Here is a 25,023-nt window from a genome sequence, read left to right as displayed (position 1 = left end):
AAATGGGAAATAACATGTGTCACGTCATTCGACAATAATCACGATGATCTATCGGCATCCGTTATCGCAAAGTCCGAGCGATCGTCGACCTTTGCACTTCGATGCCTCGCCGTTTCGATATTGACCGACGATATCGTGAGCGGATCACGCTTGGCTGAACTTCATTCTCCAATTAATTTAGACACGATAGGCGACGTCTCCCATTCAGAGAGGCCGTATTCATAATATGGTACCAACATTTGCATGCTTCCGACGCTACTTCATTCGACAGCGTAACGTTTCCTTTTAATTTTGATTCAACCGTGACAAAATAATGTTGCAGTCGTGGATCAATCAAACTGTCAGATAAACGCTTGATTTTAACAAGGTATCGTATGTTTTTGTTGTCGGCACGTTATCGATGAAATTGAAAATTATTGATATCAAAAGATATTATATAAATATGAAGAGACTTATTTAAAAAAAAAAAAAAAAAACGATGCGAAGAGATTGATATGATAACGATACTCAAAGATATAATCTTTCCATTGTCTATTGTTGATTAAGATACGATATCTTCTATAAAAATTGCGCAATTCGATTGCAAATTTTTGCACAGATATATGCGCTCACTATCATATTGTATATACATCCAGGCTATACTAATTACTAGAATTTGTTGCACTCATTTTAAAAGAGGAACGTTGCAAGTGTGAGGTTTCCTTTCATTTCATTAGCAAGATTATCCATAACCATCTCGAAGAATAGCTACCTTAGTCTAGGAACTCTAGTCAGGGTTTTGAACTCTACACCACTTCCACATCTTTAAAAAGGCTGTCGCTCTTGACCAAAAGAAAAGAGTTTCCCCCGATGACTTTCCGGAATGTTTGCAGAGATGTTTCTCTAACCGGTCTCATATGCTGCACGTAGCGTTGAACGCGGTCACGTGTAAGAATTCCACGTGGTGTCAACGATCTACCAATGCGATCAACGATTAACAGCGTGCGTCTTTGTCCGCAACAGCGATGCTCGTCTACTGCAAGACGTTCGTTTAAGGACACAGCCGACTCGTGGACTGGTTGTTCCCACTTGACCGTGAGCACGCCGCCAGGCAAAGTGATGAAAGTTAAGTGGCGCAGCCTAAGGTCGTTACCACTCTCGTTACCGTACGCGTCGTTCTCTGCGTTCAGTAGACGATGACCACTCGCTGGCGTCGCATCGTTCCTCCCGTTGAAAACCTGCTCGTAAACCGATGGACATGAGGACCAGGTTGCCAACATTGTTCCTGTTGCTAGGATGGCTATCGTGTCTGTTGGTACACAGAGTTCACTCGTTGAACCCGGACGCTGGCTCTTGGGTGCGTCCCACTCAGGGCGAACCATGGCCCAGTCCAACAAATCGCATAGTGCGCAATGCGTTCTATCTTCTACGACCCTCGACTTTCCAGTTTAACGTGAGTAATTGAAGAAGGTAATTTCATGGGGAGACGTTTCGTTTTCTGCGTGGGTATTTCTAATTGGTACTTTACGTAGAGCAAGTTTAAATGTTTCACGGGGACATTGGCAGCTGAAGTTTCTGGCTCCAAAAGCCTTGTTCGTTGATCGTAGAGTCTACGATAGTTGGACGAAAGTTGTAGGTTTGTTGCGCTTTATGGCTTTATGATAGCGGAGCTTCCTTCAGTAGGAAGCGAATAGCAAAGCGTAGAGGTATCTCCTTCCAGGAACAGGTTTCCTTTGACTGGGGGACTCACCCGTGGAAATTCGGCCCAAGCGCGTGCAAATTTTTATAAAAAGTTAATTTCATAGACGGAACGTGCTTGTCAATATTCGCTATCTTGTTCCGTTGTCTTGTTTTTTAGTCCAACTTGTATCGTTTTCGATGTATCCGCATTTGCGGATAACAGATAACTCTCTGTGTCGTTATCTTAATTATACTACGCGCATGATTTATCTGTGTGACGTACGGCGAGAATGCAAAGTCAGGTTTCCTGTAATAATTATGGCTTCAAATTGACAATTAATGTTATTTTGTCTAAATTGAAGTGAGTCGGTTTCGTAGGTGATTGGCGGCGCATGCGATATTATGACGGATGCGGTGGAGAGGTACAAGGCAATTATTCTAACGGAAGCACGAATAGCGAAGATTTCGTCGCAAGACCATCCTAAATTCCCAGTAAGAGACGATGCAACCATCAAAGGTACTCTTAGCGCTTTGGATATTCGCGTGACAATGCCTTGCGAGATGGATGGCAATCACTGGCCTCATTTAGAGATGTCGGAATCATGTAAGTGCTTATGCTATAACGGGAAGTAGCAAAATGATTGTGCATTCTTAATAAGAAACTTGATGTAACATAAGCAACATGTTCCGAACAGTTGTGTTAAGTCATTAAGACAGCTGGTAAGTGGATTAGTGCGAATGGATCTTATTAAATAACATCGTCATTTCTTATTTCATCTCTCGACCGAGACATAGAATTTCTATGCGTCTTATTCGTCAACGATACAATTACGAGATCACGAAAGCTTCGAGAAGCAAGATGCTTACAAGTATCTAGAAACTGCAAACATTAGAAAGACGTTTAATGATACGAGCCAATAGGACGATTGAAACAAAGCCACGTTACGAAGCCTGATTTTTCTTCATCGTTCTTTATTTAGCTCCGCTTGGAAGTCGAACCAAGCGATTAACTGTAGAAGTAGCGTGAAGATTATACGCACGCACATTCTACCATTATTGTGCAAGATTTAAATCTTTTACACGCGATAGTTCTTTCCTCTTCGTTCTCCTTTTTGAATGAAACGAACGAGTCACGATAAGGATCGATAAATATTCCACGGAGTTCCAAGGTTCTCGTAACAGGAACTTGATAGAAATTTTAAGTACTACGATAGACCTGAAAGATCGGTCGACTCTCACAAACACCGGTAGGAGGAGATGCGTCTTCTCCGAACAGATTTAAACTCGAATCGATTGAACTTTTGCAGACGCTCTCGTGATCAACGAAAACTCTACAGTCGCGAATCTGGTAGGTGTGTCGATATGGGGAGTTCTTCGAGGTCTCGAGACTTTTTCTCAGCTCTTAATCCCAGCTGGCAATGGTTCTCACGTAAGTATGTGCATAGAAAATGAATAAATATGAAAAAGGTATTATAAGCACGCGTTTCTTTTGTAGCTGAAAATCAAATGTCAGACCATTCAGGATGCTCCAAAGTTTCCTCATCGTGGACTACTGTTAGACACGTCTCGTCACTATTTGCCCATCTCTGATATAATGCTAACTCTGGACGCCATGTCTTACAATAAAATGAACGTTCTTCACTGGCACATCGTCGATGACAATAGCTTCCCTTACCAGAGCTCCAGTTATCCGGAACTGTCCGCCAAGGGAGCGTACCATCCCTCAATGGTATACACATTAAACGATATCCAGACGATCGTTGACTACGCCAGGCTAAGGGGCATCCGAGTGATGCCGGAATTCGATACTCCTGGACATACTAGGTCATGGGGTTTAGCTCATCCTGAACTATTGACCACTTGCTACGGTAAATACATTATACTGCGATCAATTTCTAACTAAACAATTTTTCTACAATTATCAAATTTTAAATTAATTATTTAATTATTTATTATTTAAATTCTTCGATACTACTAAAAATTTAACGATTCCAAACTGTTGAAGGATAAAATATATACATACACGTGTAGGTCTATTAAATTCTCTTTTTAATCCGTCTCTTTACTTTTCTATTATTACTTAATCTCTCTATCACTAATCGTTTAACCATTCGAAAAACGGAATTTCTAAACTGTCATATGAAAAATATTATTAGATAACGGAGGAAAGCCAAACGGGAAATTAGGCCCAATGAATCCGACGAATCCGCAGCTTTACGAGTTCCTCAGTCGTTTATTCGCCGAGATCGTGCAAGTATTTCCGGATCAATACGTTCATCTTGGCGGCGATGAAGTGCCATTCGATTGTTGGATGAGCAATCCAGTGATCAATTCGTATATGAAATCGCACAACATGTCCAGCTATACGCAACTCGAGAGCGAGTACATCGGCAAGCTTCTTCATATCACCAATTCTCTTCAGGCGAACACGATCGTGTGGCAGGAGGTAAAGTATCACCCTATGGTGTTTGTTCGTCTCATAAAACGAAGCTGAAGACGACCGGGTAATAAAAACCGATAGTGAACCTATTAATCGCTCGCCTTGTGATTGCTTCGTGCGTGAGATTGCAAATGAAACGATCGCGTTTTATCACCAACGGACGTTTCACGCGAGGAAAACACGTTAAATAAATGGTATATTTTAGACGATGATATCGTTTACTGCTTGGGTCGATCGTACACAAGAATATTCATTTTTCATAACATCAAACGACAGCAAATATTCCATCGTGATAAGTGTCCCAAAGCAAATTTATTGGTCGTTTACATTGGCGTTAAAGGATGAATGAAATATGAAGCACAAGCTAGGTCAGTGAATTGAGATCTAAATCGTTGTTGGTTTTCAGGTATTCGAAAATGGAGTCGTCATGCCGAATAGTACTGTGGTGCACGTGTGGACCGGCCAATGGGCGAAGAAGTTGGAGAACGCGACCAAAGCTGGACATCCGGTATTGTTATCAGCCTGTTGGTATTTGGATCATATCGCTGGTGGCGGTGACTGGAAGAAGTTCTACAAATGTGACCCATTGTCGTTCGCCGGGGTGTCATCAAACTTGACTAAATTGATGCTGGGTGGCGAAGCTTGCATGTGGGGAGAATTTGTCGACAGGTAGTTGTTTGTTCTTTCGTCGCGTTTAATTGAACTCGAATCCAAGTGGATAAGAGTTTAAAATATATTCAACTGATTCGAGTAGCTGCAACATACGATTGGAGATTTATCCGTCGAATGGATAATCGAAAAATTGACGTTCTTGTTTCTAGGAACAATGTGCATTCAAGAATATGGCCTCGTGCTAGCGCAGCTGCAGAGCGTCTTTGGAGCAGTACGAAACCAGACGAATACAAAGCTGCTCAACGCCTCGAGGAGCATGCCTGTCGCATGAACAGGCGTGGTATTCCGGCGCAACCACCGAATGGGCCTGGATTCTGCGTGATGTAATGGAAGGACAATTAGCTTAACAATTCTATTTAGGCGTGCCAGAAACACACGTCACGCTTTAACAAGTGATTAATGATTATTTACAAAAAAAAGAAGCCGCAATGTAATAAAGAATAAAGAGTTTCCAAAAGTTTGTCCGATAATTAAAAAAGATTTTCGATGTAACTTACAGATCAATCGCGCGTACTGTAAGGTTAATTGATATTCCTATAAGGTTAATTGATTAAAATTTAAAATGTTTTTATAGTTAGAAATTTGTAAAAAGATTATACGAAGTAGGTATAAAATGTTTACGGTCGAAAGTTTTCACTGAATTATACATTTATAATCAAATTTAAATTTTCAAATTTGAATTTATAAATTTGAATTTTCAAATTTGAATTTTCAAATTTTCACATTTAAATTTTCAAATTTGACTTTTTAAAGTGGAATTTTCAAATTAGAATTTTTAAATTTTCAAATTTGATTTTTTAAATTTGAATTTTCAAATTTTCAAATTTGAATTTTTAAATATGAATTTTCAAATTTGAATTTTCAAATTTGAATTTTTAAACTTGAATTTTCAAATTTGAATTTTTAAATTTGAATTTTCAAATTTCAATTTTCAAATTTTCAAATTTGATTTTTTAAATTTGAATTTCCAAATTTGAATTTTCAAATTTGAATTTTTAAATTTGAATTTTCAAATTTTCAAACTTGAATTTTTAAATTTGAATTTTCAAATTTGAATTTTCAAATTTGAATTTTCAAATTTTCAAATTTGAATTTTTAAATTTGAATTTTCAAATTTGAATTTTCAAATTTTCAAATTTTCAAATTTGAATTTTTAAATTTGAATCTTCAAATTTGAATTTTCAAATTTGAATTTTCAAATTTGAATTTTCAAATTTTCAAATTTAAATTTTCAAATTTTCAAATTTGAATTTTCAAATTTGAATTTTTAAATTTCAATTTTCAAATTTGAATTTTCAAATTTGAATTTTCAAATTTTCAAATTTAGATTTTCAAATTTTCAAATTTGAATTTTCAAATTTGAATTTTCAAATTTGAATTTTCAAATATTCAAATTTGAATTTTCAAATTTTCAAATTTGAATTTTCAAATTTGAATTTTCAAATTTGAATTTTTAAATTTGAATTTTCGAATTTGAATTTTCAAATTGGAATTTTCAAATTTTCAAATTTGAATTTTCAAATTTTCAAATTTGAATTTTCAAATTTTCAAATTTAAATTTTCAATTTTTCAAATTTGAATTTTCAAATTTTCAAATTTAAATTTTCAAATTTTCAAATTTGAATTTTCTAATTTGAATTTTCAAATTTGAATTTTCAAATATTCAAATTTGAATTTTCAAATTTTCAAATTTGAATTTTCAAATTTGAATTTTCAAATTTTTAAATTTGAATTTTTAAATTTGAATTTTTAAATTTGAATTTTCAAATTTGAATTTTCAAATTTGAATTTTCAAATTTTCAAATTTGAATTTTCAAATTTGAATTTTCAAATTTTCAAATTTGAATTTTCAAATTTTCAAATTTGAATTTTCAAATTTGAATTTTCAAATTTGAATTTCCAAATTTTCAAATTTGAATTTTCAAATTTTCAAATTGTCAAATTTTAATTTTCAAATTTGAATTTTCAAATTTTCAAATTTGAATTCTCAAATTTGAATTTTCAAATTTGAATTTTCGAATTTTCAAATTTGAATTTTCGAATTTTCAAATTTGAATTTTCAAATTTTCAAATTTGAATTTTCAAATTTGAATTTTCAAATTTGAATTTTCAAATTTTCAAATTTGAATTTTCAAATTTTCAAATTTGAATTTTCAAATTTTCAAATTTGAATTTTCAAATTTTCAAATTTGAATTTTCAAATTTTCAAATTTGAATTTTTAAATTTGAATCTTCGAATTTGAATTTTCAAATTTGAATATTCAAATTTGAATTTTCAAATTTTCAAATTTAAATTTTCAAATTGGAATTTTCAAATTTGAATTTTCAAATTTTCAAATTTGAATTTTCAAATTTGAATTTTCAAATATTCAAATTTGAATTTTCAAATTTTCAAAGTTGAATTTTCAAATTTGAATTTTCAAATTTGAATTTTCAAATTTTCAAATTTGAATTTTCAAATTTTCAAATTTGAATTTTCAAATTTGAATTTTCAAATTTGAATTTTCAAATTTGAATTTTCAAATTTGAATTTTCAAAATTGAATTTTCAAATTTGAATATTCAAATTTGAATTTTCAAATTTTCAAATTTAAATTCTCAAATTTGAATTTTTAAATTTGAATTTTCAAATTTTCAAATTTGAATTATCAAATTTTGAAATTTGAATTTTCAAATTTGATTTTTCAAATTTGAATTTTCAAATTTTCAAATTTGAATTTTCATATTTTCAAATTTGAATTTTCAAATTTTCAAATTTGAATTTTCAAATTTTCAAATTTTCAAATTTGAATTTTTAAATTTGAATCTTCAAATTTGAATTTTCAAATTTGAAGTTTCAAATTTGAATTTTCAAATTTTCAAATTTAAATTTTCAAATTTTCAAATTTGAATTCTCAAATTTGAATTTTCAAATTTGAATTTTCAAATTTTCTAATTTGAATTTTAAAATTTTCAAATTTGAATTTTCAAATTTGAATTTTCAAATTTGAATTTTCAAATTTTCAAATTTGAATTTTCAAATTTTCAAATTTGAATTTTTTTTTGAATTTAAATTTGAATCTTCAAATTTGAATTTTCAAATTTGAATTTTCAAATTTGAATTTTCAAATTTTCAAATTTGAATGTTCAAATTTGAATTTTCAAATTTGAATTTCCAAATTTTCAAATTTGAATTTTCAAGTTTGAATTTTCATATTTGAATATTCAAATTTGAATTTTCAAATTTTCAAATTTTAATTCTCAAATTTGAATTTTTAAATTTGAATTTTCAAATTTTCAAATTTGAATTTTCAAATTTTCAAATTTGAATTTTCAAATTTTCAAATTTGAATTTTCTAATTTTCAAATTCAAATTTTCAAATTTTTAAATTTTAATTTTCAAATTTGAATTTTCAAATTTGAATTTTCAAATTTTCAAATTTAGATTTTCAAATTTTCAAATTTGAATTTTCAAATTTGAATTTTCAAATTTGAATTTTTAAATTTGAATTTTCGAATTTGAATTTTCAAATTGGAATTTTCAAATTTGAATTTTCAAATTTTCAAATTTGAATTTTCAATTTTGAATTTTCAAATATTCAAATTTGAATTTTCAAATTTTCAAATTTGAATTTTCAAATTTGAATTTTCAAATTTGAATTTTCAAATTTTCAAATTTGAATTTTCAAATTTGAATTTTCAAATTTGAATTTTCAAATTTGAATTTTCAAATTTGAATTTTCAAAATTGAATTTTCAAATTTGAATATTCAAATTTGAATTTTCAAATTTTCAAATTTAAATTCTCAAATTTGAATTTTTAAATTTGAATTTTCAAATTTTCAAATTTGAATTTTCAAATTTGAATTTTCAAATTTGAATTTTCAAATTTTCAAATTTGAATGTTCAAATTTGAATTTTCAAATTTGAATTTCCAAATTTTCAAATTTGAATTTTCAAGTTTGAATTTTCATATTTGAATATTCAAATTTGAATTTTCAAATTTTCAAATTTTAATTCTCAAATTTGAATTTTTAAATTTGAATTTTCAAATTTTCAAATTTGAATTTTCAAATTTTCAAATTTGAATTTTCAAATTTTCAAATTTGAATTTTCTAATTTTCAAATTCAAATTTTCAAATTTTTAAATTTTAATTTTCAAATTTGAATTTTCAAATTTGAATTTTCAAATTTTCAAATTTAGATTTTCAAATTTTCAAATTTGAATTTTCAAATTTGAATTTTCAAATTTGAATTTTTAAATTTGAATTTTCGAATTTGAATTTTCAAATTGGAATTTTCAAATTTGAATTTTCAAATTTTCAAATTTGAATTTTCAATTTTGAATTTTCAAATATTCAAATTTGAATTTTCAAATTTTCAAATTTGAATTTTCAAATTTGAATTTTCAAATTTGAATTTTCAAATTTTCAAATTTGAATTTTCAAATTTGAATTTTCAAATTTGAATTTTCAAATTTGAATTTTCAAATTTGAATTTTCAAAATTGAATTTTCAAATTTGAATATTCAAATTTGAATTTTCAAATTTTCAAATTTAAATTCTCAAATTTGAATTTTTAAATTTGAATTTTCAAATTTTCAAATTTGAATTTTCAAATTTGAATTTTCAAATTTGAAGTTTCAAATTTGAATTTTCAAATTTGAATTTTCAAATTTTCAAATTTGAATTTTCAAATTTTCAAATTTGAATTTTCAAATTTTCAAATTTAAAAATTCAAATTTGAAAATTCAAATTTAAAAATTCAAATTTGAAAATTCAACTTTAAAAATTCAAATTTGAAAATTTAAGTTTGAAAATTCGAATTTGAAAATTCAAATTTATAAATTCAAGTTTGAAAATTTAAATTTGAAAATTTGAAAATTCAAATTTGAAAATTCAAATTTGAAAATTCAAATTTGAAAATTTGAAAATTTGAAAATTCAAATTTGAAAATTCAAATTTGAAAATTTAAAAATTCAAATTGAAAATTCAAATTTAAAAATTCAAATTTGAAAATTTAAATTTGAAAATTTGAAAATTCAAATTTGAAAATTCAAATTTAAAAATTCAAATTGAAAATTCAAATTTAAAAAGTCAAATTTGAAAATTCAAATTTGAAAATTCAAATTTAAAAATTCAAATTTGAAAATTTAAAAATTTGAAAATTTGAAAATTTGAATATTTAAATTTGAAAATTCTACTCTAGAGATTCTAATTTTAATCGCTTGCATTTGGTCTTTCGTTAATTTCACATTGTTTAACTGAATAATTTTAACGTGGAAATACATTTTCCTTTCTAGACACTGCGAGGAATTTAAAACTGTGGCCTTCACTTTCCCGAACTGGTTGTTTTATTTTTCAGGCGGATATCATCTGGGGTTTAAGAAAACATTTTCTTCTTCTTTCAGCTTCTTTCCTTGGTTGAAAATGTGCATCGGAGATGCGTGATAAATCTTTTAAAGCGACACTTTGTCAGCTTCTCCCTCTCATCCAAAAACACTAGAAAGTGACTATACCATAGTTTGTATCGCGTATTTCTTTCTCATCTTCTGAATCTAATTCACAGCCGACCGCTTGTTGATCACATTCTTCGTGAAGTGCAACTGTAATTGCTTCTCATCTTCTATCGAAGATGCTATGCATAGTTAATTACATCACGTTACTTAATATACATTAGCTAATTACTGCATTAACTCTAATGGAGCAGAAGCAAAGATAGATACTTAGCAATAAGGAAATTCCTCCTTTGACAGCTTTTCTATCTGTTGTAGCGCATCAGCAAGATGATAAAGTTATCGAATCTTTAAAAATAATTTCACCGTTTAACTGCGTTTGACGAGAATACACGTCAAACGTACCGAAATAAAGCTTTTGTTCGACGTGTATATTCGTCGTCGCTTGTATTCATTTACGCATTCCACGGCCTAACCCTGTCAGAGATTTCTAAAATCAAATTGCCCAGTTAACTGGTTAAGTAATTAGCGACCGTTTATAACCAAGGAAACCTCAACGACTTGGATTTTTTGGAATTAGGCCAGGGCTACGCGAGTGTTGAACCGACGACGCTGTGTTGCGTGGCCTGCGTTGTAGAAATGCATTCACACAGCGTGTCACACAACTAAATTTGCCGCAGTGCTCGCGTGTGCGTACATTTCTACAACACAGGCCACGCAACGCAGCGTCGATCTAACGCTAGCCCCGGCCTTACTGTACCTTCCCTTTCTTTCCTTAAACTCAGGATGTTTTATTATCTTTTTACCTGTGGACTATTTCGTAGAAGTTGAACCTTTTCCCTCTTTGGCATATACCCTCACCAATTATTTATTCTCTCTACTCTTTCCATCTCGAGAAAAGCGAGGTAATTCGATTACCCATCGCCAGCAATATGTCTAACTTCAATTATTTTTCCAATAGTCAGTCTGTAATAGAATTTCGTGAAGAAAACACTCATTTCTCCTCCCAGTCTACGCACCTATCCTGGTTTTTTCCGAACGGTCCTTATACTTCAGAGAGACTGCATTAAGTTGCAGCTCGAGGTAAACGAATAACAGTTCACGTGAACGATCTCGTACTTGCGATGCTATCCTTTCTCTTTTCCCTTCTCGTCTTTCCTTTTTTCACCCCTTTCTTGTCATCCTCCTCTGTCTCTCTTTTTCTGCCTTTTAACTTTCCCTATGTTTTTTTCCTTCTTTTTACTTCCTTTTCGTTTTCTCTTTCTTTTGTTTCCTTTCCTTAAATTAATATCAATATATCATCTTGAATTATTTCGAATCTGATTTTATAATTAGTTGCGATAGTAGCCATTAGGAATCGTTTAATTTAATTGATATTAATAATGTTAATATACGCATGCAGATTACGGAAGTATCAATTAAGCGTAAGCATGAAATTTTTTCACAGAATTATCGTTACGAGAAATAAGGTCGAATAGCCGTGATTTTACATGCTATTTTCCCGCTGAAAAAGAATAGAACGACTGGCTGACAAAAGAAAGACCAGATCGCCTGGGCAACCGGCAAACTAAACAAGCAAATAATACGTCACACCGTTTAGGCTTCTCGTTCGTCCATCGACAAAATTTCAAGTGGTCCGAAATAGACGTCGAACCACGCCAATGCCGCCGTTTCTCGTTAGATTGGGCCTGGTCCATCGTCAGGGGATCGACGATAATATGCAGACTCACGGACATCGCATGGAAATATCGACTTAACTCCTCGTAATCAGCTCGTATCCCGTTAATGCCGTAGCGTAATCAAGTAAAGTCTCTCTTATTAACATTTAATCGACTTTGTAACGCGGTCTAAAATAGAATTTAGATAATTCGAATTCGACAAGAGATCACAGAGGACTCAAATTCGTAAAATATAGAACTTTAATCAACCATTACTTTTCTTACTTCACAGTTTTATTTCAAACATGATAAGTATAAATAAGATTGTGTTAAATTTATTTATCTAAACTATAGTATCATTTTTTCGTACGAAGGTTGTTTCGGAAATATGTCCTGCCGATCTTGCTGTAGTCCATGCTGCTCCCCCCCACCTTGCCCTCCACCCACTATTTTATGCAGACCACCTTGCCCACCCCGTTGCCCACCTCAGCCAACTAAAACAACAGTGAGTTCCAACAAATTATAAAAATAAAAATACGAGACAAATCAAATTTTTATTCTTTCTCTGTTTTATCGTCGTTACAAGAATTTCAAAGAACAACGTGTAACAGCAACGCAAATCTATTAAGTCCTTTACGTAGCTTGTTTTCACGGAGCTAACTTAATAACTCACGTCGAAATTAGGTTTACCTACGGCCTTGTACCCCTTGTCCACCTTGTTGCGCCATTCCTTGCCCACCAAAGGTTATCGTTGCGTGTACACCACCACCGCCACCCTGTCCACCGCCCTGTCCAACTGTGGCGTTCGTTTGCACCAAGAAAATGGTCCCCTGTATGCCCTGTCCACCGCCTACTCCGCCGCCTTGCTCCCCTTGTCGTGCAGTTTGCCGTCAGTTCGCCATAATACCATTCACTTTTGAACGATGCTCAGGAAAGCGAATGTATAATTGACGTTCAACGCTATGGTTTTCTTTGTGCAGTGTCTCATCCCCCCTGTTAACTGCAGGCAAGAGTTGGAAGGTTTCTTCGGATCTGACAGTTAGGCGTGTGAGATCTAACGAGAACGACGAATATATACGTGGATTTGACTTTTCATACGAAAATAGGTGATTTTTGAAATATTTTGTTGACTCAGTTAAATCTAACTACAGCAGTATCGGAAGATAACGTTTTTGTCCTTTTTTAAAGGAAAATATCAGGTACAGAGAGATATAATTTTCAAAGAAAATTTGCGAGTTAAGATAAAAATATAAGATACATGGAACTGTTTCAACGTTGAAGAAATCCTGATCAGGTAAAACGAATTAAGACACAAGTTCCTAATTATGATCGATTTACTGTCTCGGAAGTGGCACAAAACTTACGACGAAGAGATCCCGATTGCTTGTAATCTCGGATTGAACTGTACTCGAATGCGTCTTCCAACAAACTTTTATTTCTCAATTGAGGAATTCGATGATCATCGCAACCGAATTAAGAATTACCAAGAATTTAAGTGACTTACCGATTTAGACGCCACCTTGTTAGGTTGTTCATTAGAATGACGAATTATTAAAATAACGAGGATTATTCTTGTGATAGAGTTCGAGATTTCATCGAGAGAAATGTTTATCCGTTATTCCCAATTTTCAGTTTTACATGATCTTAAATCAACTGCAATTCGTCCCACGCAAGCTACATTTACATTGCACAGGCATGTATTTTTCTCCCCCTTAAAAATAAGTGCGTTTGCAAAGTGAAAGGTCACGGGGTGAATTTGCTTGCATATTTTTCAATACGGTTTAGCAATATATTCATTCTTCGATATCATCGTTAAACAAACGAACGTGATTACGATGTACTTCAGCATTTGATAATGTTGATCGCAATAGAAAACAGGTACCATTCATTTTTTACTGTGATTTTTTTTTATGAATCAAGTCACGTTGTCAAGGTTTTGGTACGGTTGCGACAACGGGATGACTGATTTTATCGTATCACGTTCGAGATAAAAATTTCGAAGTTATATCACGATCTATTGTCATTATCAGTAGCCGCAAAGAAAAATACGGAAATCTAAGAAATACACAATAATGTAAACAACATATAATAAAAAATTGTAAAAGTATTTAAGTGGCATTCATTTACAAGAAATATTTATTTCTTTTTTCTCGTTTATTAAAAAAAATCAGCAGGAAGTTATTTATGTGTTTTATATTTGAAGCGCTCGGAAGTCAAACTGAACAAGTTCATTTCTGCCCAATCTGTAATAACATCTTTCTTCATTACGAGGACACACGATAAGTGCTTAATTAAAAAGAAATCAAATGATTAACCTCAATACTGTTGATCGGTTTTACTGGTGTGTGGCTCGCTTCAGTTAGATATAAATTTGAAATCAAGAACGAACCATTAAGCTGTATCCATGACAACACAGCTTACTTTCAAACCTGGACTGACATCTCGCTGTCAGAGTTTCCCATTTTCCTCGGCGGTGATGCAAAATCCGAGCTAGAAAATTACCTGGCTTATCACAGATGATGTTCCACTAGATATTCCCATTACTCTCGCAAAATTTCGAACGAAAATGAACAAAAGGTACCACTTTTAAAGTCCCTTATTTTTCTTCAATTCGAGAACAGATCACGCTAAATTAGGGGTTAATATTTTCTTCTTTTCCATTAATCAATCTTATAAACTCTGTCTTTTTATACCAGAAGTTTTTTTTTAATATTTAAGAGTGGTTACTTTACTATTTAAATCTGTCATAAAATTACGGAAGAACATTACGAGCTTCGTTTTCCAACAGTCCCTTCTATCTAAAAAGTAAAATGTGCGACGATGAAATGACGATTGATTTCTGCTTTTGATTGCCATTCTTTCGCCACTTTGTCGTATTATTTGTATCAAGAGATACAAGTCGCTTCTTACAGGAAAGCTTCAGTAGATAGAAACATCAGGCAGAAAGCATCGTCCAGACGGCCAAGCACAATGAGTTTGCACGCGAAACCGAATACCGTGCAACAAAAATTTTTTAAAACCGAGAAATTACCATCTACGCACGATCTCATCGATTCGAACGATCCTTCAAAACTGATCAACGAAGCCGTGGACGTTTCTATGCCGAAGACAAGGTTTAGCTCTCAAGACAGATGCAAAGAGTCTAGGTCTTGTTCCTCGCCGAGACTCAAGTATTTCCCCGCGGAGAAAATTAAAAAGTTGGAAAGTCCTCCGCCTTTTTCTCCCAAACCAATAGGTGCTTTAATCGCACAGCAAGATCCTCGAGAATGTGGAATCGTGTACGTGGCTGGACATCCTGAGCAATGTCGCGACACTGGCCAAGGTGACGCTACAGCGGTCACGCATCATGTTCATCAACATCGACAGCCACAGGTAAGTCGATATTTTATTAATTTTTATTTTTTTCTTTCTAGTTTTATCAATTTTTTCATACAGGGACCGATAGATGAAAGTGAAGTCATTCTATTATATTTGAAGCTTTTGATTGTCCGAATATCCTACCATGAGAATGTTTTATTAACTTTGCCTTCTTCCTTTTAATTTTATCAATCTCGCTACGGAGACTTTGATCGAGGAATATGACGTTACTGTACCATTTAAAGTTCTTTTATCCCCTTAAATTTCTTTAAAGGTCTTTTTATCCTTATTCGGATACCTTTTATTTTAACTTTCGCTTTTTTCATTTTAATCGGGTCAATCGTGTCTCATAAAGGATTTTATATTACAAACGCAACAAATGCTTTTCGTTTACCAAAACGAGCGTAAAAGTGAAATACGAACAATTGAGAATCTGATTCCGCCAGGGAATGATCGTTTGTTTAATCTTATTATGTTATAACCGACGAGACTCGTATTGCTTCTGCTATCCAACTTCCTGGCCACGAACAGTATTTCCAGTTCAAATCCAATCTTCAAATAGTCCAACTTGGACCCATTAAAGTACAAATTAATCGTTTCGTAGGGCGTGCAAAGTGTGAGTCAGCAACAGGTTGTGCCTCAGCAGGCGATCCATCAGATCGGTCAGATGAATCCGCACTCGGAGAGTACGCTGCCTCAACAAGTTTCAAACGCTCAATCCCATCGTCCTTTTGTGCCCTACGGTTCGCGAGAGTATTCTCCACGGAAGAATAACCAGGCGATTTCCTCCAATCTGCCTGAAGTTACAGCGACGTCGCAACCAGGCATACAGCAGGTTTCAAACGTTTTGGTTATGAATCAAGGAAAAATAAAAAATGAGGATCAGACGAATGTTGATGAAGTCGATTACGAGAAACAACCGGTAGGAGGCCGAAATGCAATGGTTTACAGACGAGCAATGCTGGGCAAAGTACAGCCTAACTTGCTGAATCCTATGGATCCTGTTACATTAAACTCACCTAACGTTGATCATCTGAATCAGTGTCCTTCGCGTAGTCCCGTTTTACCGCACACGAATTTTCAGAATCCTCAGCAGATTTATCAGCATCTGCAGCAGAACATGGTACAGCAGCAACAGATGCAGCAGAGGGCTAACAATTATCAAACGCAGATGATGGGGAATCAACAGCAAGTAGGAGGCCAAATAGCTCCTGCGAATTATAATCCTCAGCAGCTTGGAAGCTATTTTCCTGGTCAAGGAATGACTTCCCCTCAAGATGTAGCGACCAGTCAATTAAAAAATTCAAGAATGATTGGATCAAGTCAACCGAATCATAGGAATTTGGATTGCGCGATGAATGTACAAAATGGATGGAACAGCAATAATCAGATGGCTGAACATTCCAGCATTAAGGCCCAATTGAAATCTTACAACATTGACGTGGTAAACGGTAACCAGGCACTCTGTAGACTACAGAATCAACAACAGCAATTGATGCCTCAATATCAGCAACAGCCTGTGCAACTGCAACACTCTGTACATCAGCAACAGCCTGTGCAACTGCAACACTCTGTACATCAGCAACATCCTATGCATCAGTATCAGCAGTTGTGTAGAAATCCTGTACAGGGAAACGCGATTGTACAAAGACAACAAGGTCTGATGGCCTATAATCAGCCAGGAACTAATCAACAGACGAATCCCAATCAACAAATGGTTCCTACTCAGCAGTTCAATCCCCAGCAATCCCAAGACAGTCATTCAAAAGAACAAACTGGAAGAAAGAAGCCTTTGAAGTTTACTGTCGCTATGATTCGCGATCAGGAAAAATTGTTGGCCACTATGAAGCAGCAAGGAGTACCTTTGGAGATCATGCAAAGACAGTTCGAGATGTTACTGAACGAGCAACGAAAGCTATTAGAGTACGTGGAGGTTTTACAACAACAAGGAGAATTTCCGGAAGGAACAAAGCTGGTAGTGAAGAATCGCAAAAAAAAACAGGAAGATGAAAAGCCTGAATGGATGATTCATTTGACGCCTACGAGATTATCCTATCTGCAAATTGAGAAAATACAGGAACAACGAAGAAGGGAACAGGAAGCTCGGGAAATGGAGATGATGCAACAGCAACAACAACATCAGCAGCAACAACAGCTGCAACAACAACAGCAACAACAACAGCAACAACAACAGCAGATGATGGGCCAAATGTCTAGTCAGCAAGTTCTTGTCCAGGTTCCTGTTCAGAGTGCGAATCAGCAGTACCATCAGCACTGGCAACAGCAACAGGCTAATTGGCAGCAGCAACAGAGGGCTTTACAGAATTACACGAATAACATGCATTCCCAACTTTACACTGTTCCAGTATCTGGCAATGTGAACGATCCGATGAAATCTATGAATTATCAACAAAATATGCCACAGAGTCAGTATGTTCACCAACAATCTCATCAGCAGTACTATAATCAACCTCAATTGCAACAATATCAGCAGTTTTATCAGCCTATTCTTCAAGAAAATCAAGAACAAGTCCAATCTTCCAGTCAGTCTACGGAGCCGTGTAGTTTGTTAAAAATGCGTCAATATAAAAACGACATTCGGCCACAGAGGCGAAATAACGGATTGCAGGATCCAGCAGCGGCGAAGGAGCTGCTGGAGAATGAAAGATTGCCGATGGAAACTAGAAGAGGACTAGAATATCTGGCTAATTTGGCTCCTAAGAAGATGAATGTAATAAAGCTGAACGGATTGCAAGATCGCACCGAGGCAGAAACAGAGTTTCAGCGTCGTTTGATCACGTCTATTTTACCGCCACCTGCTAACAAAGTGTCTGCAAATGGCTTGGCGAACTCGAGGAATACGAACAATCCTCCGTCTCAACGATTACTAAACCAGAGGAAGATTGAACAGGAATATTTGAAAGAATATCCCAGACAGAAATCAAATATTCCAAATAATTACTACAGCGTGCAAGCCGAAAGAGAAAATGGCACCGTAGCCATGGATCAGCCACAATTGATCGTCCAACAACAGTTACCAGATCAGAATTCGATGAGTCTCGTTCCTTACGCCGAGAGAAATCTAATGGTAAATCGTGGAAACGTGATGCCGTTTAAGTTCGATGGAAATTATCCTCAGCACTATCAACAGATGCAACAGTATTATCAAAACACGAAGAATTTAGGGAGGAACAATGGCGAAGGCGATGTCGGATCGAGCCAGAGGATAGAACAAAATAAGGGAAGCTTCCATCATGCTGGTGGCGACGCTAGTGGAAATATGAATGGTTCGATGAATGGACAAATGGCAATGGAGGATAAGATGCTACCTGAAAAGGTGTATTACAGCCAACCGGATATTCACGAATCCAGGACCATCGGGGGTGTGAGATATTTGGCGAGAAAGCAGGACTACTTGCCTAATCAGCAGATCGTGGCACCAGAAACTCTGATTGCAAACAGACACGTGCAACCCCCGATGATGTACTAGTAATACGAACTTTTTGAGATTCTTTTATTTTTGTTTTATAATCCCGTTTTGTTTGATATGTGCTTTGTGAATTTTTAGATGAGCGTTTATTATATTTGTGATTTTGTACATGCGACCTTTTTAATTGTTTTATGACGAACCAGGTGCTTTGAACGAAACAGATCGTTGATCTGATCAATTTCAAGGGACGTGGTTTAGATTTTTATGATTTCTCAGAATAAAATGTCTTATTACTTTTACGATCGATTGTGTTTCTATAATGAGAGGAGAAGAAAAGTTTGGGAAAGTAATAGGCAGCGTTGCACAGTAGCTGTCGAATCGAATAGCAACGAAGATATCCAGGAGCGTTTCGACATTCATCCTGGATAGTTGTTCCCTTTCAACGTCAAGCACATCCTCGTTGCTAGAACCGCTGCCTTTCTTCTCTTCTTCCTATTGTTTGTGCCATTCCTACGCCGTTTCGTCCTCATCAGCAAATTGCCGTCTGCCAATAGAATGCCTTTCACCGACAAAGTGGTTTTCTTCTCGTGTCAAATAATTTCTAATTGTAAAACGTAACCCTTGAAAACGTCATTATTGTCCTATTACCCGTGGCTGAAGTTGATCGCATAATATCGTATCGATACTGTTCGATTCTGCTTTTGTTTCTTTCCATTTCACAGTAAAACGCACTAAATTTAACGTTCACATAAAAATTCATCGCTTTATTAACAAAAAATATATGAAATTCTCGGTGAATTAATCCTGCAACAAATATGGATCCCTGCAAGTACCGCAATTACATGGACGAGATGCTCGAAATAATTGACGAGATCGGATGCCGGTTGGTCTTTTCTAAAAAATTCCTCTTAAAAAATAAAAAATACAGAAATAATGAAATAAAAAAGTAATTTCAATCATTCGATAATCTCGAATGAATGATTTTTGTAGAAAACCCGAACCGGAAGTATGCAACGTCAGATGCCCGCCTCTAGGCTGTCCACGAGGACCTTGTCCAGGAATGTGCTGTTATCAGGAAGATTGCGATCCTTGTTGCATATCAAAAATGCCTTGTTCTCCACCACCTCCTCAACCTCCTGGTTGTCGAGCACCTGCGTTGTGCTGCTTAAAAGCCTACGCCAAGGCAGTCGGCTACCCTCCAGAATCTCCTCTTTCTCCACCTTGTACACGAATACGTCGTAAACTTTGCGTCGAAATGCTCGACAAAATTTGTCGTCCTCCATCAGTTTGCACCACCGTACCTTATTGCCCATCGCCTTGTTGCACAGTCCCACCCTGCAACCCCTATCCATGCTGTTAATTAACATCGTTAACAATTTATTATTCAAGCCAATAATAGTGTTAATAGTGTTAATAATAGTGAATCGAGAATTGATACTTTACGAGAGAAAAATTGTCGCGTATACCTGAAATTTTTGTGCAATATTAGAGAGGGATTTCGATAAGTCCAATTGTCGGAGTTGTACACTATACTTATGGACGTTTCATGGAAATAAATGTGATCGTAAATGTCTCTCGACGATATTTATTATTTTATGAAGTAAATGGAGGATCTTGTGCAAAAGGAACAATGTCAACGTCATTACCTTCCGTTATATTAGAAGGAGTGCAAAGTGAATTTCTAATGTGATTAAAAGCAGGAGACGATTAGGTAAAGTAGGCAAAGTTTGAGAACTGCTGTTCCGCAGACGGTTAAACTTTGACTAATTTTGGATTAACTCTCCAAAGAGCTGCTTGACGTATCAGCCAACGCAATCTATATATCATCCACGATATTAGGGCTGGAGCGTCAAGTGGTGACATGATTCGCCGCTTCCTGATCTAGTTAAATCTTAATTAAAAAATTTGTGAAGTTTGTCTTCAACGAGGAGTATATAAAATGATCAAGATAAGGACGGATGTAATATTTGAATTTCGATTATCGATAGTAGCGTGAACTGGAACAATTGATTATTGACATTCATATGTACGAGCGATTACTGAATTTTCAAATCGAGTATCATTCGCGAGAGGAAGATTATTTTAAATATCGAGGAAAAAATGAACGAGGACGATCAAACAAATATATGGAGAGGTCCTCAGAAATTTAATACGACGCAGATCGTAAACTGCTTGATTCGTAAGTCGCAATATAAAGAAGACGAAGACGCGGAAGAGGTTGGCAAATTTTACAAAATTTACATTGCGATGACTATCAAGGAATACTATCCTATTAATTATTTTGATCAAGATTTGATTCAATTGAATATTTTCAGTATACCGCCCGCCCATCAGAATACATGAAACAAATGTTAATGACAACGGACGAGATGACGCAATATATTTTGAAATGGAAGAATAGATTCAATTTACCATTGTGTATGGAACTTGAGGCTTCCAATTTCGAAGTCAGCCCTAGTATTATCGTATTTCAACAGTTCACTCCTGGAATCTCCTTGAGTGTGACAGTGACCGTTCGAAACGTGTCAGCGGTAATTTTAAGCTCTTATAACGAAAAACTCGATTAGATCGCCATAAAACTATTTTCAAGGATTCGATCGATGTTACGTTTCTTTTGCTAATAAAATTAAAATTAAGAATCATAAGATTCGTTCGATTATTCCTGAATCGTAGGTACCAAGATATTTGAGAAGCTCTTACGAGCCTGATCCTTTCTTTTCCGTGGATTTCTGTGGAAGCAGTTACTTGACGATGCTTGCGCCAGGTATTTCCAATTCCTATCGAGTGAAGTTCATGCCTGACAGGAACCAAGACTACCATTATCAATTGAAATTCGCGACTGATAGCGGAGATCTGATAGTACCAGTCGTAGGTGAGATTTTGGGAACCATTAATATCTTCCGAGCAATTCCTTTTCGACTTCTCGTGTCGAGGTCGATTCTAGATGAAAGTAGAACATTGAACAATTTAAACATACAATGACATCGATAGCGATCAATGCGAGAGGAATTTTGGACTTCCCTGATCGAATCGAAGTACCACTGACAGGCGTGAAGATCCCCTCGTCGAAAACGATATTTGTACGCAACATCGGAGGTGCCTCAACTGTTTTCACCCTTTACACTGACAAGTAATTAATTTACGTTTCATTCATTTCATATACGAGATAAAATTCATCCATCATTAGTTCTATAGGAAGAATAAAATATATTAGTTTAACAGCCGGAGACATAAATACATGTGTCATCGAATACAAAAAAATGTCACATTTGCAGTGAAAGTTTAGTATTATTTTAATCGAGACAAGGAATTTTGAGTTACAAGAACGTGGGAGGAGGAGGTTGTAAGAGCTTAGGCGATCTTATGGATCAAAGTTAATTAACTCAAAGAGTCATGGGCGACGGAAAGCCTCATTAATTTACATACGTATATAATATTATGATGTAATGGTAAAAGTAATTGCAACAAATTGCAGTCCTTGCTTCTGGATCGAGCCATCGAAGGGTAGAATGGAAGAAGAAGAATCGCTTCAGTTCACTATACACTTTCTGTCTAAGAAGGCTGGCGATTTCGAAGGAAATCTTTTTCTCGAATATGAAACTGGTATTTAAAGAACTAGGGCAAAACGAAAGATTAGATAAGTACCGATATTGCCCTATTTCTTTTTTCTTTTTTTTTTCTTTTTAGAAGAGAAACTGCGAATAGAACTTCGATGCTCCACAGAGAATTGTCCCGTTCGAATCGATAGAGGCAGCATCAGAATGGAAGATACTTTCTTGGGTCTATCAAGAAGTAAGATTCTCACGATCCACAACAGGAGCAATTATATCGTCAAGTACAAGTGGATGCAGCTTGAGAGCATCGAGGCGGATAACGAGCGAAGAGAACAGTAAGTAAAACGATCATCACGAAGATAATGGCAGAGTGAAAAATAACAACTTTGCCGCAGTTATAAGAAATTGTTCCATCTGGTTTATGAGAGCGAGCTTAATCGTTGCGTGGACCTCGTTCATTATAACGTGTGCACCCCTGATATCCATCAGTTGGTTTATCAACGTATCTACACGGACGAGCTAGAGTCTCTGACGAAAGAAACCTTTCAGTATAATCATATTTGTTTTATGTTTGCACCAGAGGCGAGTTCTTTCGATTCTAAACAACAATTTACGTGCCATTTACGTTTATTCGATAAATGACTACTGGCGAATATCTGTTAGGAAGCTGAAATTTGGCCACAATCGTCTACCGATGTAACAGTTTTCTTTCGTGCGCTGGAAGTCGGCGAGGTGACCAGTACTGCCTATCTAGAAGTGACTGGTCGCGAAGATAGAATACCACTGACGTAAGACAAGTATAATTTTCTAAAATATTGTAATACCAATAACATTTTAATAATAACATATAATAATAATAATAATACCGATTCGTTGATATCCGCGAGATAAATACTCTTTGTTACATCGGTTGTAAATAAACTAATAACAGCATAACATAAACGTAACAAGGAATATAATAAAATAAAGTATCACGACATAAGGACAGAAATAGAAATAAAAAAGGAAAATAAAAAAGGCCAGTTGACAGGAGATTGTTCAAATGATTGTAAAAGTTATACACTAAATTCTGCTCTTCTATTATAGTCTTTATGGAACAGGCAAAGGACCGGTTTTCCGCTTGAACGTTCTCACGATCAGTTTGGAGAACATCTACATGTGTTCGGTGCACAATTACGAGGTATAATCTACCCTACCTCTCGGCTCGTATTAATTGCACCTGAAAAAGCTGGAATTAAATCAGAAATTGTTGAAACAAACGATGCCATCGTTTCAGATAATAGCGGCGAACAAAGGGCACATACCCGGCACGTTGATTTACAGGGCAAAACCAACCGATTTCGGCGGAACGATCGACGTGACACCTGTCAGTCTTAAGTTACAACCAGACGAGCATAAATCTTTCAATTTATCGTTCTCGTCGAATCGTAAGGGCGATTTCGTGGAGAGGGTCGATTTCGTGGTGAAAGAGAGCCTCGAGGTGCTCAGCTTGCATATCAAGTACGTTGTACGATCGAAGAATAGGGAGAAATCGTTCGGAAGACGATGTTCCTTTTGACGATACGTCACTTTCTTGTCTTACAGGGGATGTATTATATGCCCTACTTTGCACTTTGACAAGGAGAGCCTCGATTTCGGCACAACAGCCCTCGGTATGCTTAGCGAAATGATTCTATTAGGTAGAGAAAAAGAGCGAACGGAGAAACATATCGTCGATTTGACGGAAGAATGACATAATTAAGGAAAGTACATTTTTAGGAAATGAAAAGTTTGAAATAAAAGTTCGAAGTAGAAAATTATTAATTAGTCAACTATTTGACGAACGAGCAATCTTTTTCTTTCACAATTTAGTTAATAGATTTCGGGGGATTCGATATCGTTCTTGCAAAATGGTATAATTTTATTAGGTAATTATGACATCATTCCCTTAATAAATAGCTCAGAGTTAGCGTTTCCAAAAATGTCAACGATGTGTCACTCTTCTAGCAAACCGTCGATATAGAATATAGAATCTTAGAGATTCGTTAAATATTTTCCTCTCTGTATTTTTATGATTCTTCGAATAAGATGTTAGAAAATTCTTCAATAGATATACTAGAAATATTCGATGAAAAATTGACAAGAACGGCTGATAAGGACAAAAACAGTTAAACGATTATGTTGTTCATAGGATTCAGCACTAGACAAGACGTGTACTTGAACAACCTAGCCCTGATACCTGTAGCTTTCACCATAACCGTGCTGAACGACGGAGATCAGGTTCCATTGCTGCACGAGGACTACGCGAAAGCTCAAACGAAGCCAAGTTTTCCGAGCAAACCGCGAGAATTCCAAGTTGCCCCACAGGAAGGAGTGGTGGCTGCTCATGGTTCGATGAAAATCAAAGTAAACAATCCCTTTCTTCGATCGTTTATAATTAACAATTGACAAGTCAGATTGACTGATTTAACGGGGATTATGAAACAGATTCTAACGATTTACAGGTCATTTACACCGCCAATATCGCGCGTGTCGGTCAGACGACTATTCAGGTCGACATGTGGGACTCTGATTCGGATCCTGTCACCTTGCCAGTGAAATTCTGCGGTAAAGTGGCTTCGTTATCGATCGTGCCGCGAGAAATCACCATTCAATTTTGCTTCACCAATTTTCCTTATTCGCGATCCTTCGCCGTGGAGAATACTTCCGATTTGGATGGCTATTTTTATTTCATACCACAACAGGTATCGTTGGGATGGACAATCATCAACAGCACTGAGCGTAGTTATGTTTATTAGATGCTTTTCCTCTTCGTTCGTTTCTTTCAATTTCGGTTTCTTTA

The 25,023-nt window shown here is 35.0% G+C and overlaps 4 protein-coding genes and 1 long non-coding RNA gene across 5 annotated transcripts; all 5 read left to right on the top strand.

The window, feature by feature from the left end:
* Window positions 1-1,085: 1,085 nt before the first annotated feature.
* Window positions 1,086-5,231, top strand: LOC100649144 (beta-hexosaminidase subunit beta). Its single transcript, XM_003397767.4, has 7 exons — window positions 1,086-1,432; window positions 2,038-2,263; window positions 2,967-3,088; window positions 3,155-3,527; window positions 3,816-4,105; window positions 4,506-4,768; window positions 4,921-5,231. Exons 1-7 carry the CDS (start codon window positions 1,232-1,234, stop codon window positions 5,096-5,098), a joined length of 1,653 nt encoding a protein of 550 aa, XP_003397815.1. The 5' UTR covers window positions 1,086-1,231; the 3' UTR covers window positions 5,099-5,231.
* Window positions 5,232-11,482: 6,251 nt separating this feature from the next.
* Window positions 11,483-13,935, top strand: LOC110119567. The gene is made up of 5 exons (XR_002308040.2): window positions 11,483-12,006; window positions 12,236-12,366; window positions 12,546-12,750; window positions 12,842-12,967; window positions 13,050-13,935. It is a non-coding gene; the product is annotated as an uncharacterized LOC110119567 (long non-coding RNA).
* A 492-nt stretch (window positions 13,936-14,427) lies between these two features.
* Window positions 14,428-18,937, top strand: LOC105666057 (putative uncharacterized protein DDB_G0271606). Its single transcript, XM_020864563.2, has 3 exons — window positions 14,428-14,438; window positions 14,774-15,233; window positions 15,823-18,937. The coding sequence occupies exons 1-3, from the start codon at window positions 14,428-14,430 to the stop codon at window positions 18,706-18,708; spliced, it is 3,357 nt and encodes a 1,118-aa protein (XP_020720222.2). The 3' UTR covers window positions 18,709-18,937.
* A 448-nt stretch (window positions 18,938-19,385) lies between these two features.
* On the top strand, window positions 19,386-20,032 carry LOC105666058 (small proline-rich protein 2B-like). Its single transcript, XM_012311949.3, has 2 exons — window positions 19,386-19,531; window positions 19,639-20,032. The coding sequence occupies exons 1-2, from the start codon at window positions 19,464-19,466 to the stop codon at window positions 20,006-20,008; spliced, it is 438 nt and encodes a 145-aa protein (XP_012167339.2). The 5' UTR covers window positions 19,386-19,463; the 3' UTR covers window positions 20,009-20,032.
* A 716-nt stretch (window positions 20,033-20,748) lies between these two features.
* LOC125385620 (hydrocephalus-inducing protein homolog) lies at window positions 20,749-24,960 on the top strand. The gene is made up of 14 exons (XM_048408480.1): window positions 20,749-20,865; window positions 20,964-21,179; window positions 21,322-21,520; window positions 21,640-21,778; window positions 22,124-22,251; window positions 22,336-22,537; window positions 22,598-22,784; window positions 22,866-22,990; window positions 23,289-23,382; window positions 23,479-23,702; window positions 23,787-23,881; window positions 24,373-24,587; window positions 24,686-24,788; window positions 24,926-24,960. Exons 1-14 carry the CDS (start codon window positions 20,749-20,751, stop codon window positions 24,958-24,960), a joined length of 2,079 nt encoding a protein of 692 aa, XP_048264437.1.
* The last annotated feature ends 63 nt before the right edge of the window (window positions 24,961-25,023 follow it).

This window comes from Bombus terrestris, chromosome 9 (genome assembly GCF_910591885.1).
Source record: "Bombus terrestris chromosome 9, iyBomTerr1.2, whole genome shotgun sequence".
NCBI classification, from domain to species: Eukaryota; Metazoa; Arthropoda; class Insecta; order Hymenoptera; family Apidae; genus Bombus; species Bombus terrestris.
This window is presented reverse-complemented; position numbering and strand designations above follow the sequence as displayed.